The sequence below is a fragment of the Sporisorium graminicola genome, chromosome SGRAM_5 (genome assembly GCF_005498985.1).
Source record: "Sporisorium graminicola strain CBS 10092 chromosome SGRAM_5, whole genome shotgun sequence".
Classification (NCBI taxonomy): domain Eukaryota; kingdom Fungi; phylum Basidiomycota; class Ustilaginomycetes; order Ustilaginales; family Ustilaginaceae; genus Sporisorium; species Sporisorium graminicola.
Window position 1 is genome coordinate 322230 of NC_043735.1, and position 14667 is coordinate 336896.

At 58.7% G+C, this 14667-nt stretch overlaps 4 protein-coding genes across 4 annotated transcripts; 3 read left to right on the top strand and 1 right to left on the bottom strand.

The window, feature by feature from the left end:
• Nucleotides 1-10: 10 nt before the first annotated feature.
• EX895_004863 (uncharacterized protein) lies at nucleotides 11-4003 on the top strand (the record flags this gene model as incomplete). Its single annotated transcript, XM_029885457.1, has 1 exon — nucleotides 11-4003. The coding sequence occupies one exon, from the start codon at nucleotides 11-13 to the stop codon at nucleotides 4001-4003; it is 3993 nt and encodes a 1330-aa protein (XP_029738023.1).
• Nucleotides 4004-8636: 4633 nt separating this feature from the next.
• On the top strand, nucleotides 8637-12091 carry EX895_004864 (uncharacterized protein; the record flags this gene model as incomplete). Its single annotated transcript, XM_029885458.1, has 2 exons — nucleotides 8637-9309; nucleotides 9399-12091. 2 exons carry the CDS (start codon nucleotides 8637-8639, stop codon nucleotides 12089-12091), a joined length of 3366 nt encoding a protein of 1121 aa, XP_029738024.1.
• A 291-nt stretch (nucleotides 12092-12382) lies between these two features.
• On the bottom strand, nucleotides 12383-13223 carry EX895_004865 (uncharacterized protein; the record flags this gene model as incomplete). Its single annotated transcript, XM_029885459.1, has 4 exons — nucleotides 12383-12445; nucleotides 12526-12711; nucleotides 12906-12978; nucleotides 13075-13223. The coding sequence occupies 4 exons, from the start codon at nucleotides 13221-13223 to the stop codon at nucleotides 12383-12385; spliced, it is 471 nt and encodes a 156-aa protein (XP_029738025.1).
• Nucleotides 13224-13644: 421 nt separating this feature from the next.
• Nucleotides 13645-14639, top strand: EX895_004866 (uncharacterized protein; the record flags this gene model as incomplete). Its single annotated transcript, XM_029885460.1, has 4 exons — nucleotides 13645-13735; nucleotides 13830-14248; nucleotides 14330-14385; nucleotides 14483-14639. 4 exons carry the CDS (start codon nucleotides 13645-13647, stop codon nucleotides 14637-14639), a joined length of 723 nt encoding a protein of 240 aa, XP_029738026.1.
• Between the last annotated feature and the right edge of the window lie 28 nt (nucleotides 14640-14667).

The window sequence follows — 14667 nt, forward strand, 5'->3', positions numbered from 1 at the left end:
CATAAACAACATGCCACGTCGAGGCAATCTCGGCGGACACCGTGTGGTGATCGCCTCACTCTTTCTCCCCGACACGATCAATTTTATCGAACCAGAATATGAATCGGCGCTCGCCGAGTCGCCCGAGGAATCCACCGCACCTCCCTCACCCCAATCTCAGTCCGCCGATGCGCCGCTTCCACTGCACGAGCTCTCCTCCAGGCTGGCGGCGTCCATGTCCAGGGCGTCGTCGCAAGAACGCCATGCGCGCTCCATGCCCATGCCCGCAAGGACCCCCAAGAACCGCCAGCCTTCGTTCGCAGACACCAAGATCAACATGAGCGAGCTCATGTACGAAGCAGCCGTGCCCAAGCTCGACGTGCGCGAAGGGCCCGTCTCGGGTGCATCCAGCCCGCATGTGCAGTCTCGTAGAGGATCCATGTCGGAACACGCGACCAACGTCGGCACAGGGGCCGATGCCTCGGATATCCCCGTCGCGCCGGCTTCGGACCATGGTCGAGCTGCACTGACGCCAGATCCGGCAAGCTCGAGTCCTTTCGGCACATCGCCGCTGCCGGGGCAGACCGCTCCCTTAGTTGCTTCGGCTGTTGCGGCACCAAAGAGCCGTCGAACCAGCTTTAACACCAACACGAGCAGCGGAACCGCTCTGGCACCGCCGTCCACCGTCCCCGAAGGAACGGGCACACGCACACCGGGCGCAAGAGCCGGCGGCAAGCTAGGCATCACCACGCCCCTCAGCATCATTTCTGACCTCGCTGCCAGGCGCGGTGGACCCCTTCCACCACCAACCACCACCGCCGACAGTGAGAGGCACCATCCTTTCGGTTCCGGCGCTGTCACTCCCATGGCAGGTGCACAGACACCCGGCAATGTCAATCGTCCACCAGGACTCGCTCGTGCGTTCCCCTCATCGCTGAGCATGACCAAGGCCAGTGCCTCCGGGTCCGCCTCAGCTGGACCTGGCCAGTTGCCCACGCTCAAGAGCCTTGCCGCATCCAAGTCGGCAATCACTCCAGCAAGCGCTGCCTCTGGCTCCAAAACACCAGGTGTGCCTCCAACATTGCAAAGCGCCAAGACGGCAAGCGCAGTCGCGAGCGGATCCATCAACGACCACGGAAGAGGAGTCGCTCCCGTTTCGCCAGCTCAACCGCGCAGTGTATCGACTTCAACAGCCGAGAGACCGTCCTCACGGGAGCTGCTGGGCCACGCTCGCCCATCTCGGGAACCGCCCGCTGAGCGGACCGCCGCCTCCTCGCCCACGGCGTCCGTCAAAGGCCGGTCCAATCTTCTCAAAGAGGCTGTCGCGAGCAACAACCCACCCACCGCGTCGTCCTCCGTCTTTAGTCGCACCAGAAGCATGCGGTCCGTCACGCGTCGAGCCAATCTTCGCAACTCGTCAGCCAGCCGGTCGCACCTAGGAAGGCGCACCTCGACTGCTTCTCTCGACACGGTCGCCGACGACGATGCGGACGCCGCCCTGCCGGCCTTCGAGTTTGTCAGCAATCCATCTGCAAACGGCGGTCTCATCAATGCGGTCAAGAGTATCGAGCGAGAACGTCTTCGGGCTGGAAAGCTCTACGTCGGCACGCCCGCTTTATCTACAGAGGGTTGGCTCGGCCCTGCGGAGAAGCGCCAGCTCGAACAAAAGTACATCAAGGAGCGGTCTTCCATGCCTGTCTGGCTCGAAGATGACGACTTTGACCTGAGCTACAACCGCTTCTGCAAGCAGATCCTGTGGCCCACGTTCCACTATACTTCCCCCACCTCAAAAGGTCTCGACAACGAGCACGAGGCTTTCAGGGCGTACTGGGAGGTCAACCGACGCTTTGCCGACGCCATCGAGGATGTATATCAGGAGGGCGACATTGTGTGGATCAACGACTACCACCTGCTGCTCGTGCCGCAGATGGTACGCGAGCGACTGCCGCATGCCACCATCGGTCTCTTTGTGCATATCGCTTTTCCGTCCTCCGAGATCTTCCGGTGCTTGAGCATGCGCGAGACGCTGCTCAAAGGCATGCTTGGCGCTGACCTGATCGGATTCCAGACGCACGGCTTTTGCCGTCATTTCCGTCAGACCGTCAGCCGCATCTTGCAGCTAGAGGCGACCCCCAAGGGCGTTCAGCTGGAGGGCAGCTTTGTCACCATCGCGCCTTTCCCAATCGGCATCGACGTGCGTAGCCTCAACGCCAAACGCCGCGACCCGGAAGTCAGCGAGTGGGTCGCACAACTGCGACAAAAGTATGCGGGCAAGCGCATCATCGTCGGCAGGGACAAGATGGATTGGATCAAAGGCGTGAGGCAGAAGCTGCTCGCATTCGAGGCGTTCCTGGATGAGCATCCCAAGTGGGCCGGCGAGGTGGTGCTCATCCAAGTCGCGTTGGCCACTACGGAAGAGAACGAGGAGATTGGCGAGGCCACCGACGTGGTTTCGCGCATCAACAACAAGTACAGCACGCTCACCTACCAGCCTGTCGTCTTCCTGCACGTGCAGGACATCACGTTCAGTCAGTACCTAGCGCTGCTCACCGTCGCCGACTGTTTCCTCGCCACGAGTCTGCGCGAAGGCATGAATCTCACGTCGCACGAGTTTGTCGTCTGCCAGGAAGTCAGCCATCGTCCTCTGGTGCTGTCGGAATTCACGGGGACCTACTCTGGACTTCGCGCGTGCATCGGCATCAACCCTTGGAACACGAAGCAAGTTGCACACGCCATCCACAAGGCGCTGACCATGAAGGAGTCCGAGATGGTACAGCGCTGGACGGATCTGCACCGAGTCGTGGTCACGCAGACAGCGCAGCAGTGGATCACTTCGCTGCTCGGCCACTTGGAGCGAGCACATCTGGAGCAGGAGAGGTTGGAGAACATGTTTGTACCCAGGCTCGAGGTGGCACAGCTCGTGTCCGAGTGGCGCGCTGCCCACTCGCGCCTACTGCTCATCGATCTCGAAGAGACGCTGGTTACGTATGATCCACTTGCTGCTCACGAGCAAGGCGGGTTCCAGCCGCCCGATTGGCTCTTTAAGCTGCTTAACGATCTAGCTGCCGACAGCAAGAATGTGGTCTATATTCTCAGCGGCATGGGCACCGACGATCTGGACCGCATCGCATCGCGCATCGACAGCATCGGCCTGGTGGCTGAGGATGGCTGCTTTGTCAAGCACGCTGGCGAACATCAGTGGAACAGCCTGGTGGCGCCGTTCGATCTTCGACCAGTGCGAGATATCCTGTCGTACTTTTCCGAACGCACGCCGGGCTCGTACATTGAAGAGCGTGGTGCTTCGATGTGTTGGCGCTTCTGGAACGACAAGCTGGGCGACCGCAATTCGCATGAAGCGCAGTGGGCACGACGACAGTCAGCGGAAGTGGCCAACTTGATCCATGAGCGGTTCTCGCACTCGCTGCGCGTGGTGCCGTGCCGCACCAACTGCCTCATCCTTCCACGCCATGCCAGCCGCGTCGCAGCGGTGCAGCACATCATCATGCAGATGAGCATTATTGGAACGTTGCCCATGCCCGGGGCACACAGTGGCAGTCAAACGTCATCAGCCTCGACCCCGTCGTTGTCGGCGCACAAGCCGAACGACATTGCGCAGCGTCTAGCGGACCAGCCTCACCATGCGCCGTTGGAGAGCGCGTACAAGCAGCCGTCGAACTACTGGCCCATGCCGACAGCGCACAGCACACGGGCCTCGTCGCCTGTCGTTCAGCACCACCACCCAGCGTCGCTGCGAGGGCATCTTGGATCGATGTCGGGCCACCTTCCTCACCACTACCACCAGACGCATACGTTTGACTTTGTGCTTGCGTTGGGTCAGGACGAGAAGCTGCTCGCGTACGTCAATACGCTGGATCTGTTTGCGCCGGTCACGTGCACCACTGTGGATCTGGAGAAGAATAGGGGAACGGAGGCCGCCTACTTTTTGGCGCAGTCGGATGTGCAAGAGGCGCTCGAGGAGATGGTGGGCTTCCGAGCACGCGATTTGAAGTGGGCCAACCGGTGAGGTGTCTGCGGCAGCGGAATCGACGTTCGTCGGAGCAAGTTTGCCTACGAAAACGGGCCGACGTGCGCCCGAGACGAGCGAACCCTCGGCCCACGCAATCTCACCAACTTTCTGGGAGCGGATTCCGCGGAAGGCAGCATTGCGAGCTGCCGCTTCCGCCATTCCCAGCGACAGACACGAGCCTAAACAAAGCTGCCAAGCGCGAGCTACCTACGCACCTGCAGTGGTAGCCACGTGGCTTCTTTAGATGCGCTCGAGACTAGAGATATGTTGTTCGCCTGAAGCCTAGGGAAGCGCGAAGGCAGCCTTTCTCGCCAGCCGCAGGCAAAGCCTGTGGATTGTCTCGCTTTCTTGCTTCGGGTGCGACTTTCCGAAACCTTCAGTGACGCCTTTGCCCCTTTGTGCATGCCTTCTCCATTAGCGAGGCGTCAGAGCCCCACGTATGCAAAAAGAAACGTCCTTCGGACCATTTTTTGACCCTCGCTACAAACAGCTCCTGATATCTAGCCAAACAATCTCTCCGATTCTTGCATAACTGGGTGGTGAGTATGGCTGGAACTCGGGCAGTCTACAGACCGGTCAACTTCGAGACAAGTGTTATCTCGGAAAGTTGCGACACTAGAGGGACGTGTGTCTCACCAGCTCGAACCCGATCCTTTGCATCAATATGTCTTGCTCACATGGTGGCGGCTGCTCCTGCTGCTGCTTCTGCTGTTGTAAGCCGTTGCTGCAACGCCCTCGCTTGCAATCCGAGCGGTTGGTAGAATGCGTCGGAGATGGAAAGCAATGAGCCTTCGCCACGTTGCAACGTCTTGCATGATTTGCTCGGACGGCTCAAACGCGTCCATGAGGCGAGTCTGAGGCCTGGCATTCTCTCATCCTTGTGGGGTTACCTGCTTCCACTCTGGCTCTTGCACTACTCTGGGCTCCCCACCGCGATCCTCCGACGCCGCCAAGTGCGCGTCTGGGCGAAGCACAGTCTGAGTGATTTGGCACACATCAGCGTGCCTTGTTGTTCGAGAAGCGCAACGGCAGCGACCAAGTTGTTCAAGGAAGGAGGTGCCACTGGGGGACTCGTGACACACAGCCGAAGTCACAAACTCTTTTAGACTGCAATTTCGATCGCGTGGTTCTAGATTTGTCCGACGGACTCTGAAAAAATCTCATCTGATAGGCCCACGCAGGTCAACGACGGAAGGCATCGTGACCAGCAAGGCTCAATCTCGTCCCACGACAAAGGGCGACGACAGAATCGAGCGCTAAGATATCCGAGCTTTCATGCTCAAGCGGAGATCGAATGGAGAATCTCTCGGTGTCAACCATTCGCAGCAGGGTGCTGTCAGAGCTGGACCGTTGCGGGTCGATTGGCGGCTGCGGTAAAACACGCGAGGTTCGTGATGCGGAATTCGGAACTGATTCGTTTTGTCTCGCATCTCTGCCCACGCGCTGGGCCGGCCTTGTGCGTTCCGCTCAAAAGACCCAGCTTTTTTTCAACTAGCAGTCGACTCTGTTCTCGCCGTGTCGCTCGCAACCCACTGGCCCTTCTTAGCTTCAGATTGCACTGCTGGCGTCCCTCCCTTTCGCTTGCAATTCGCGCTCTGAAGATCTCGGCAGACGCGAGCGGTACACAACGTGGCACGGCTGTTGTTTCCCGCCTCGTGATATGTGTCTGTCTCGGCGTCTTGTTTTGCTTTTTCTGCGTAATTCCGCCTTGGTCTCTCGCCTGTGCATCCGACGACAACGCATCGGCTTGTGCAGCGCATGAGTCCTTTCAACTGGAAGCTCAAAGCTTGAACCTTAACTCGCTTTTCATCCTAGCTCTCTGGTCGAGGTCTCGGACCGAACCTCCGCTCGGAGATTACGCAAAGCTGTACGTCCTAAACCCCGACCACTATCAACCGCACTCGTGTTTAAAGTGTGAAAGAGGCGAAATGTTTGTGCTCGTGCTGCAATGAGACGGTGCTCGAATACGCACTTGGCCGCAATAACCGACTCGATGCTAGTCGGAGCTGGAGGGATCCGAGCCCTCCTGCCATTGGCTCGGATCTTGAAGCTGTCGCAACATGGGCATCCCATGAATTAGCCTAGCGATTTCCGAGAGGCAACGGAAGAATTGAACCGCGCAAGGACCACGCGGTCTTGGCTTCAGCGTTGACCGGCGACTCCTGAGCACGAAACAACCCAGGGCCTTTTTTTTCCATTGCCGTGTGAAGATCGCCTGTCCCCTGGACTGGTGCGTGCTGCCGCCGAGAGCATCCGCGCATCAACTGTTGCATAAGGGCGGGCGCGCGTTAATGCCGGTTTGGCAGAGAAGCAAAGCTCTTCGGTACCGTAGCTGGCCGTGTGGGTTTTGGCTCTCGTGGCTCGCTGGGGTCTCGGTTACTGACCAATCGCCGACGGATGCGCAAAAAAAGAGCAGAGAGGCTGCCTCGCTCTGACAAGTGAAATGGAAAAATGTGACAACCGATTTTGGATTTGCCTGCAAGCGCGCAAGCCACGCTGTTCGGAAGTAACGGAAGCGAGCTTGCATGGATGGCGGAAGATCGTGCTTTTGGTGGGGCACGACCCTTAGTTCAAGTTTACAGTTGGCATGTGTTGCAGTGACACAGCCCACTGCACGCTCGGCTAAGTCTTTGTTTCGCATATGCCCTGTTGTTTCTCCCGCCTTGTTGCACGCGCGCCCTCCCGAGCTTGGGTCCAAAGCGATCACAGACATCTCTCGAACGGCGAGAACGTACCCAGACTGAGACATTGACCACGGTCCGGCTTGCAAACCGCGGTTCTCTTCGTCAGCTTTGATCGTATTGGGTCCGCGCAAGCCGCCCATTCCACTTGGCTTTTGGCTCTTGGTTCATGGCTCATGGCTCTTGGCCCTCGACTCTGAGAGGAGGCGGTGGCGCTGTTCGGTGAGGAGACGAATCGACCCGCCAACCCGCCAGCCAGTCATGTCGCCCACTCGGCTGCTGGTGTCTCTCTTCATTTGCCAGCATGCGCAGTGGAGGGATGCAACATCGCGTTGCCACTGTCGTCACCGGGCTTGCACGACGCGCGCTTTTGCAAAGCCGACATGCCTCGGACGTCTCGGCACAGTGCTGACTGATTTAGGCTATGCTTCTTGATCGACTTCATTTCGTGTGACCCAGTGCCTTGGGCCTTGCTGAACAGCTTGCCACCAGCACGGCTCAATCCCGAAACAAGGCCATCTTGGCGTTGCTTACCTGGCATGAATTCTAATACATGCACATGATCTTGAACGGTGTCGAACGGCGAAGTCTGGGACGTGCTCTCTTGCTTGACAAAGAGGTGAGCGACGTAGCCATGGATCCCTCGTTGACGTTTCCAGTCGATCATTGGACTGTCGACGAGATTGCGGTTCGGGCTTTGCCGGACCCGGGTGCTTCGGATGCTTCACCGGTTTCCTGGGTGTGGGAACTCTCGTTTGCTTTGTGCTCCGATTCTCGGCTGTCGTGTGGGTCTGCTTAGCCTCGTCCGTCTCCATTGTATCTCCTTGTGTCGACGCAACAGCAGAGCCCACCCGCTTTCTCAAGATCCGACCTTGCATCATCTCTTGTTGGACCCCAGACCCACGCTCTTGCTTGCGCATGCGTGCGTGCGTGCATGCACGTCTTCTGAGGTGGCTATTATGCCCTCGTTCCGCCTTTTACTTGCTTTGTCACCCTGGACGCTACTATCCGAGCATGTGACACAACCTGTTTGCGTCTGCCGTTGCTGCTGCTGTTGCTGCAGCCTTCCAGCCGCTTGCGCCGCTTCGGTATCTTCGCCGATCGGGATCAACTAGCCAATGACAACTGCACCGCTAGTCTTACAGCCGTTCGGTCTTCGAGATTTGTTCCCCTTCTGACCACCATCTCGAACCATCGTCGTTTCCATCCTCTTGACCATCATTGTTCATATTTGTCCTTGTTCACGGCCTTTTTCGGACACGCAAACGTCTCACACTTCTATTTCGACGACGACGACGACAACGACGACATAATCGTGACGCAAAGTGGGCTGCCGCGGAGACTGTTGCGCACACGCACCGCATCCGAGCGGAACGCAGCCTTGACCTTGGCATTCTGTTGCAGTTGCAGTTGCCTTGCTTGCTTCATAAAAGAACCCATTTCGCCCGCTTGGTTGCCCTTGCCGCTTGAACGCATACCTTATTGGGCCGAAGCCAACCCGCTTGTGTTTCCATCCCACCATCCTCCTTTACCAACCGCCGAGTACCGATGAAACAAGGACAACTCCGATCACCTCTGCGTTGATCCATTCCGAACCCTTCGCCGGTCTAGTCGCTAATCTTCCGTCACATCGCCGGTGCTGTCACACGACAAGTCGAGACAACTGCCGCGATTCCTCATCCCCCGCTTTATAGCCAGGCCGAGTTCAGTTCGGGTCTGTCGGTACATCCGACCGAGCCTTGAGTAAGCTCCAGTACAGCGGTCACGCCAGTCTATACTCAGCTACTGCAGTCGCTCCGCCGCTGTGGTTCTTTTAAAAACAAGCTCAGCTTTTGCCACCTCCTCCTCATCCAGAGAACCCTTTGCCCACCATTTCGTCCTCTTTCGCTCTACTTTCTGCTCACAGCGGTAGCAGCAGCAGCCCCAACAGGCTCTTGCCCATCGTCGCCATGGACAGGCAGCCATACTATGCCGATCCACGAGCAGCCGACGCGCGCGCCTCGGCTGCTCGCCCATCTGCTGCCAGAGACGACCAAGACCCAAGACGCGGCGGAGGCTTGGACCGCTTGCCACCCTTCCTGCCCTCGAGTCAATCTCTACCCAAATTGCCGCTGACAAGGTCCGATGGTCTGGCACCGTTGGGTCCTCGTCTGGCTCCCATCAAGCATTCTGACGCATCCTCGTCTTACCTCTCGCAACGTTCCTACCCTGCGATGGCCGAGAGAACGAGTGCTTTCGATTTGGCACGTCATCCCCCTTCTCCCTCTTCCATGCCCGTCGGCCTCGTCTCGGCAGACTATGGGCATTCGAGAAGATCCCCCGGTGACAACGTCGGTCCCCCTCCGCCACACCCGCAGTCGTCTTCCTACCTCGCTCAGCACATGCACCCAGCCGCTTCGTACCGTTCAGACACTCTGCGCGGCCCACCGTCGTCACACGTGCCTCGCCACTATCCTTACGATGCGCCGCTAGCGCATATGCGCCCCGCTCCCGACCTCGAGTCACCCTCATCTGGCACTCCTATCAAGCGACCTCGTGTCTCCCTCGCTTGCCTTGCTTGCCGCAACCGCAAGTCTCGATGCGACGGCGTCCGCCCCACATGCAAGACCTGCGCCACCATGAGTGAGTATCTGAAGCACGATTGTTTTCGCCAGCTACGTCTTACTAACCTGTCCCATCATCGCCTCCCTTTCCATCCCTTGATCGCGCAGAAATCGACTGCAAATGGCCAGAGGTCGACTTTCGTCGCGCAAAGACAGGCGACGCTGCCCGAGCACGCAAAAGGAGCCCCGCTGGCCAATCTTCTCAACTATCCCCCAGCTCGTTGGACCAAAAATCCCGCACCGAGATCGACTCTGCTGGACAGATGTACGGTCGCCACGCCACAGCGAGAGCCTCGTCCAGCACGCTCCCGTCTTCGCAGTCTCTCTCGACGGCGGCTCTTGCTCCCGGCGATCGCCGGGCCACCGACTCACTGGCATCCAGCCCCACTCTAAGTCGAGTCAATCGCTACCGAACTCACTCGGATGGCGATCGTGAGTCCCGCTTTGCCGAAGCTTCTTTCCGAGCCAGCCGCAGTCCTACCGAGCGACACATGCATCCTCTTTACCCTCAAGAAAGCCGTTCAGCTTCGTACGCACGCGTTGAGACTCATGCACGACCCTACAGCTCCGCTGGTCTGCCCGACGCTCGTCTCGATTCGCGCTCTTCATGGACGCGTGACGACCGTGCGCATCACTATTCGCAAGACCGTCGTGCGGCTTCAGAGCAGCATTTCGGCGCACCTTCACGCGCCATGCTGCCGGAGTCGCGCATCTCAGGGCCCAGTTCAGCCGCCTCTCGATGCAGGGACAGGGCCGCTCAGATTGCTATCTTGTTTCGTCCCGCTACCGACGCACAGCGCGTTGCTGTCGAGGCCCACATGAGCAGGGAGTTCAGTCTCGACGACCTCGCCGACAATGCCACGCCAGGTGAGCGTCTGGACCACGCTTTTGCTGCTGACTGGGATGCTATTGGAGGCCTGTCGCCTGCTGCACGTCGTCCCTTCATGGATGTGGCAGCTGGCATCGTTGGTATCCTCGAGATATTTGGCAACGACGCCCAGCGCGACGCCGTCTCCTCGAACGATGCTGCTGGCCGCCTGCACCTCTTGCGGCTGCGCAACGGTCAAGACGCGCTGCCGGACCTGCGCCATTTGAGCATTGCTATGCAGCTTTCGCCGCACGAGGAGCGCGAGCTGCTGCAAGCCACACCCTCCGCCGCCTACGATACGCTCAGCTATCCTATTCCCGTCGATCGCCTTTCCTTACCGCTCACCGAAGGCATTCGACGAGCACTCGAGCAGCAACGAGCTGACTCGGATAACGAACAGAGCAAGAGCAACTCCTCCTCCTCGCTCAAAACCTCGGAGCGACACGCAGCTTCGCCCCCTCCGGCGGATGTCATTCCCTTTGTACGCCAGCAAGACATCAAGCCACCACAGGCCGTTCTCGAGCTGTTTTTCCAGGCTTACGTCCAAGCCATTGGTGACCAGATGCCTGGCCTTGACACCAAGGTGATCCGAGCGCGCATCCGTCAGGGTTCCATTTCGGCGCTGCTGGCCAATGCGCTCTGTGCTATTGGTGCTAGTCTCTACGAAAGGCGTGGCCAGCGACCTTCGATCGACTCGGCGCTGAGCAGCAAGAGTTACCTTGAGCGTGCTCGTGCCCTGATTGGGGCGGCGCTTCAAGATCCGGATCTCGAGGCGATCTTGGCGCTGGGCGTCATGGCCACGCGCGACATTCTCACGGGTCACCTGATCTCGTCGGCTGTGGTTGTGTCGTCTGCTATACGCCTCTGTATGCAGCTGGACCTGCATCGAGCACGACCGACGACGCCCCATTCGTCGCCCGGCTCGGCAACAGAGAGCAACAAGCTCGGCACCGAGCTGGTGGCCGACGACGTGTTTTGGATGACCTACTGCCTGGATCGCGTCACTTCGATCGTGACGGCGCGCCCATTGGTTATCAAGGACGCTGACATTGACACTCCCTTCCCTGCCACAATGCGCAACGGCCAGCCGTGCCTGTTTGCCGCGCTCGTGCGTCAGCTGCACTATCTCGGCCGTCTGGTTGAAGTGTCTATGTCGGGCCGTGCGAATGCCGCAGCCGCTGGAGGTGGCGGTGGGGCTGCAGAGCGCGAGCAGCTGCGTGAGAGGGAGATGGACGACATCGGTGCCGATCTGGTCGGGCACTATGATTCTCTTGCTCCCGTACTTCAGCTTGGGTCCGCCAACTTGGGACGCGCTCACGACAAGGGCGAGGCCTTGTCTTTTCTTCAACTGCATCTCACGCACAATATGGCGCTCATCCAGCGCTTTTTGCTGTCGAGGGCGGCACTGACGCAAGCAGAGTACGACGCGATGCGCTCCGCGGCGTCTCGGGTCGTCGAAGTGTGCATGCTGGGGAGGGAGTTGGATGCCAACATGCTGGCGGACACGCCTCTGTCTAGTGGTGCCTGCTTCCTCGCTGCGTGTGTCTGGCTGTCCGAGATCGAGATGCTGCAACAGTCGGTGCTGGCGGCGGTCAGTGGTGATGCTCGCAGTGCGGCGGTTCGGTTGGAGTCTGCGCAGTCTGCATTGGCCAAGTTGATGGAGACTTTGGCTCAGCATGCCAAGTTCTGGCCGGTGGCGCGCAACCTCGTGGAGGTGTTGGAGAGGCAGCAAGCGCTGTGCGGCAGTAGGCGTGTCTCGCCGGCGACCGTGACTGCGCTCGTGTCGCAGGTCGAGGCGATTCACGTGGTAGTGCGTCGACCCAGGTCTGGGCACGGACGGGAGCGCGATGCTGATCAGGAAGCGGCGCCGGTTGAGGTGCGCAAGGTGCATGATCTGGACGTTCTTCGTGCTGCTTTTCCGCACTTGTGCTGAAGAGAGGGGTTGCTGGGGGGTTAATGATAGATGAATTCACTTTCAGCCTGTATCGGGTCTGTGCTGTGTTTTGTTGTGTGTGATGAAGTGCAAATCGAAGCAGGTGGCCGCGGCGCGGCGCAGCGTGGTGAGTGTGCACCGTGAGACAGTGAGATCACGGGTGTCAAAAGTCGGCAGGAGCACGGCTTTGGGTTGGATCTGACCCTGTAGCCATCTGTGTCGGCACGGTTAATTGGATCGATGTACAACTTGCATTTGTATTGCTGGACCACAGCCCAAGATTTCGACACTTTACACTCTACGGCGATCCGCCATGACGCGGACGATGCAACCGGTTCCGGCGACTTCGGTCAACTGCGAAAAGAGTCACGTTCACAAGAAGAGATCAGCACTGTATTCACCCCGACTTGCCGCTCTTATCGTCGAGAACTTACCCGTTCGTGCCAGCCGAGAAGCACGGCGCAGTTGATGCTTTCTCCCTCTCCGCCGAGCTCGAGGCCCTTGTAGAGGTACTTCATGAGGGCATCGCGTTGGTCGATCGAGATGGATTTGACGGCGGAGGAAATGTCGCTCGACTTGGTGCTGTTGACGATTTCGAGGAGCGATTGCAGTGTGAGGTGCTGTGAGGGAGAATCAAGCAGGGCCCCAGGGATCAAAGTTTGGTGGTTAGAGCCGTGGTTCGATGCGGTGTGCGTGCGGAGATTAGCTCCATGGAGAGAGGTGTGGATGAAGCTCTTCATAGCGTACAAGCTGCTCGATGAAGCGTGTATCTAGCAGCTGTTGCGGGAGACTATACTGTGATGCGGGCGCTTACCTTGGCGTCTTCGACATTGGGTCCATAAGGGTAGTCCGAGAGCACGAGCGTCAATGCACCTGCCGTGTCTCCCCTGTTAATCCACCGAGGTCGCCACCAACGCAACAAGATTGAGCCCTAAACGTCAGCAACGACATCATTTCCACTCTGGATCTGCACGCCAACTCACCTCCCGATCAACGATCTGACCTCGGTCGACTTGGCCTTTGCGTCGGCTAGCGCCTGCTCCGCCGACTTGGGAAACGGTTCTACGAGCTCCTCGTTCGAGATTGCATCCTCGTCGTACTGGTCAATGTCGATCTTGCGAAAGCTGTCCATATCTGCGTGTGCGAGCTGTGGCTGTGTGGGGTCGGTTCAAGTCGATTCTGTGTTGTCGTAAGGGGCGCGAATCAATAGCAGAATATGTGTTCGTTTGGGGGAGAATGAGGTTTGCAAGAGGGGGCGACAGAGGTTGGTATTAAAGGGGGATTGCGTTGATGGATGGAAGGTGAGAAGGTTCGACGACCAAAGGTGGAGTTGCAGGTGAGGCTGTGATGACCGCCTCGGCCGTGCACGGACAATTTTCTCAGTTGTTACATTTCCAAGCAATCAACAACGTCGTGTCGGAAATCCGGTCTTCGCCGGAGAGCGAAAAAAAAGGTTGGCGAAAGGACCCTGAATGTCTGCACAAACCGGACCTTCATCGTTGTTTCCTGCTCAACCTCGACCATCGCCTACTACAACCGCAGAAGCATACATCATGGCGTCTGCATCCACATCACACAGCACTGGCGAACCAGGGCCTTCTCTTCCCGAAGCATCGTCCCACCAGCTGTCCAAGCGGCTACAATGTAAGTCTCGCCTTCCCCCCTCGTATCAAAACTTTCGATCCTTTCCTGACTCGCCGGCTCTGTCTCGAAACCCCCACACCGATCTCCTCATCAGACGACGCATTGCTCGACGCAGAAGCAGGGACCTCCTCGGGATCAACATCGCTCGGCTCCCCCGCAGCGCATCCCTCCTACCCGGCAGTAGCCCCCTTGTGTCGACAGTACCCGACCCAGGCGTCCGCCATCTTCCAGACCTATCTCGACCTCAAGAACGGCGCTGCTGCATGGGATGTTGTCGAGCCCCTTGCGCTCTCTTCTCATCCACAAAGCGCGGTAGGACAGAAGACGGTGAAGGGAAGTGATCTGAGTGGGATCAGCGATGCAGAAGCAGAGGCGCTGATCGAGCAGCGGCTGCAGGCGTTGCATGCGGGGACGGGCCGGCTTGGGGTCGTGGGTGCGGGGTCAGGGCAGGATGACGCAGAGGAGCTGTTGGAGAACGGCCTGGCGGCGATCCAGGGTCGGCGTAAGGATGCTGTGAGTGTTTCTTTCAAACAACGAGTAGGAGGTCTCGTAGGGCACGCGCTGACACTTGACCCATTCTCACATAACATGCAGAAGTCGTACGAAATCGTCATCCCGCTCACCATCACTCAACACCTTCGACCTGCGCAGTATGTTTTTTTTCCTCTCTCTCTCTCTCCCTACCAGCTGCACTCCAGCTCTCGTACACTCACACTTGTGCTGCCCCGCTCTTCTCCGAAAACACAGACTCAACGCCATCTTCAGCCTCATCGAAGCGCACGCTGCCAGCTGTGCCCCGGGCCTCGACATCGACACGGCGCACGTCCTCTTGGCCATCATCGCGCCGGACTCAACGCTTGTCTACTACGTCGTCTCCCAGGGCATGGTCAAGCCGGTCAACTGATGTTTGCCTCCGCATGCGATCGATCGGG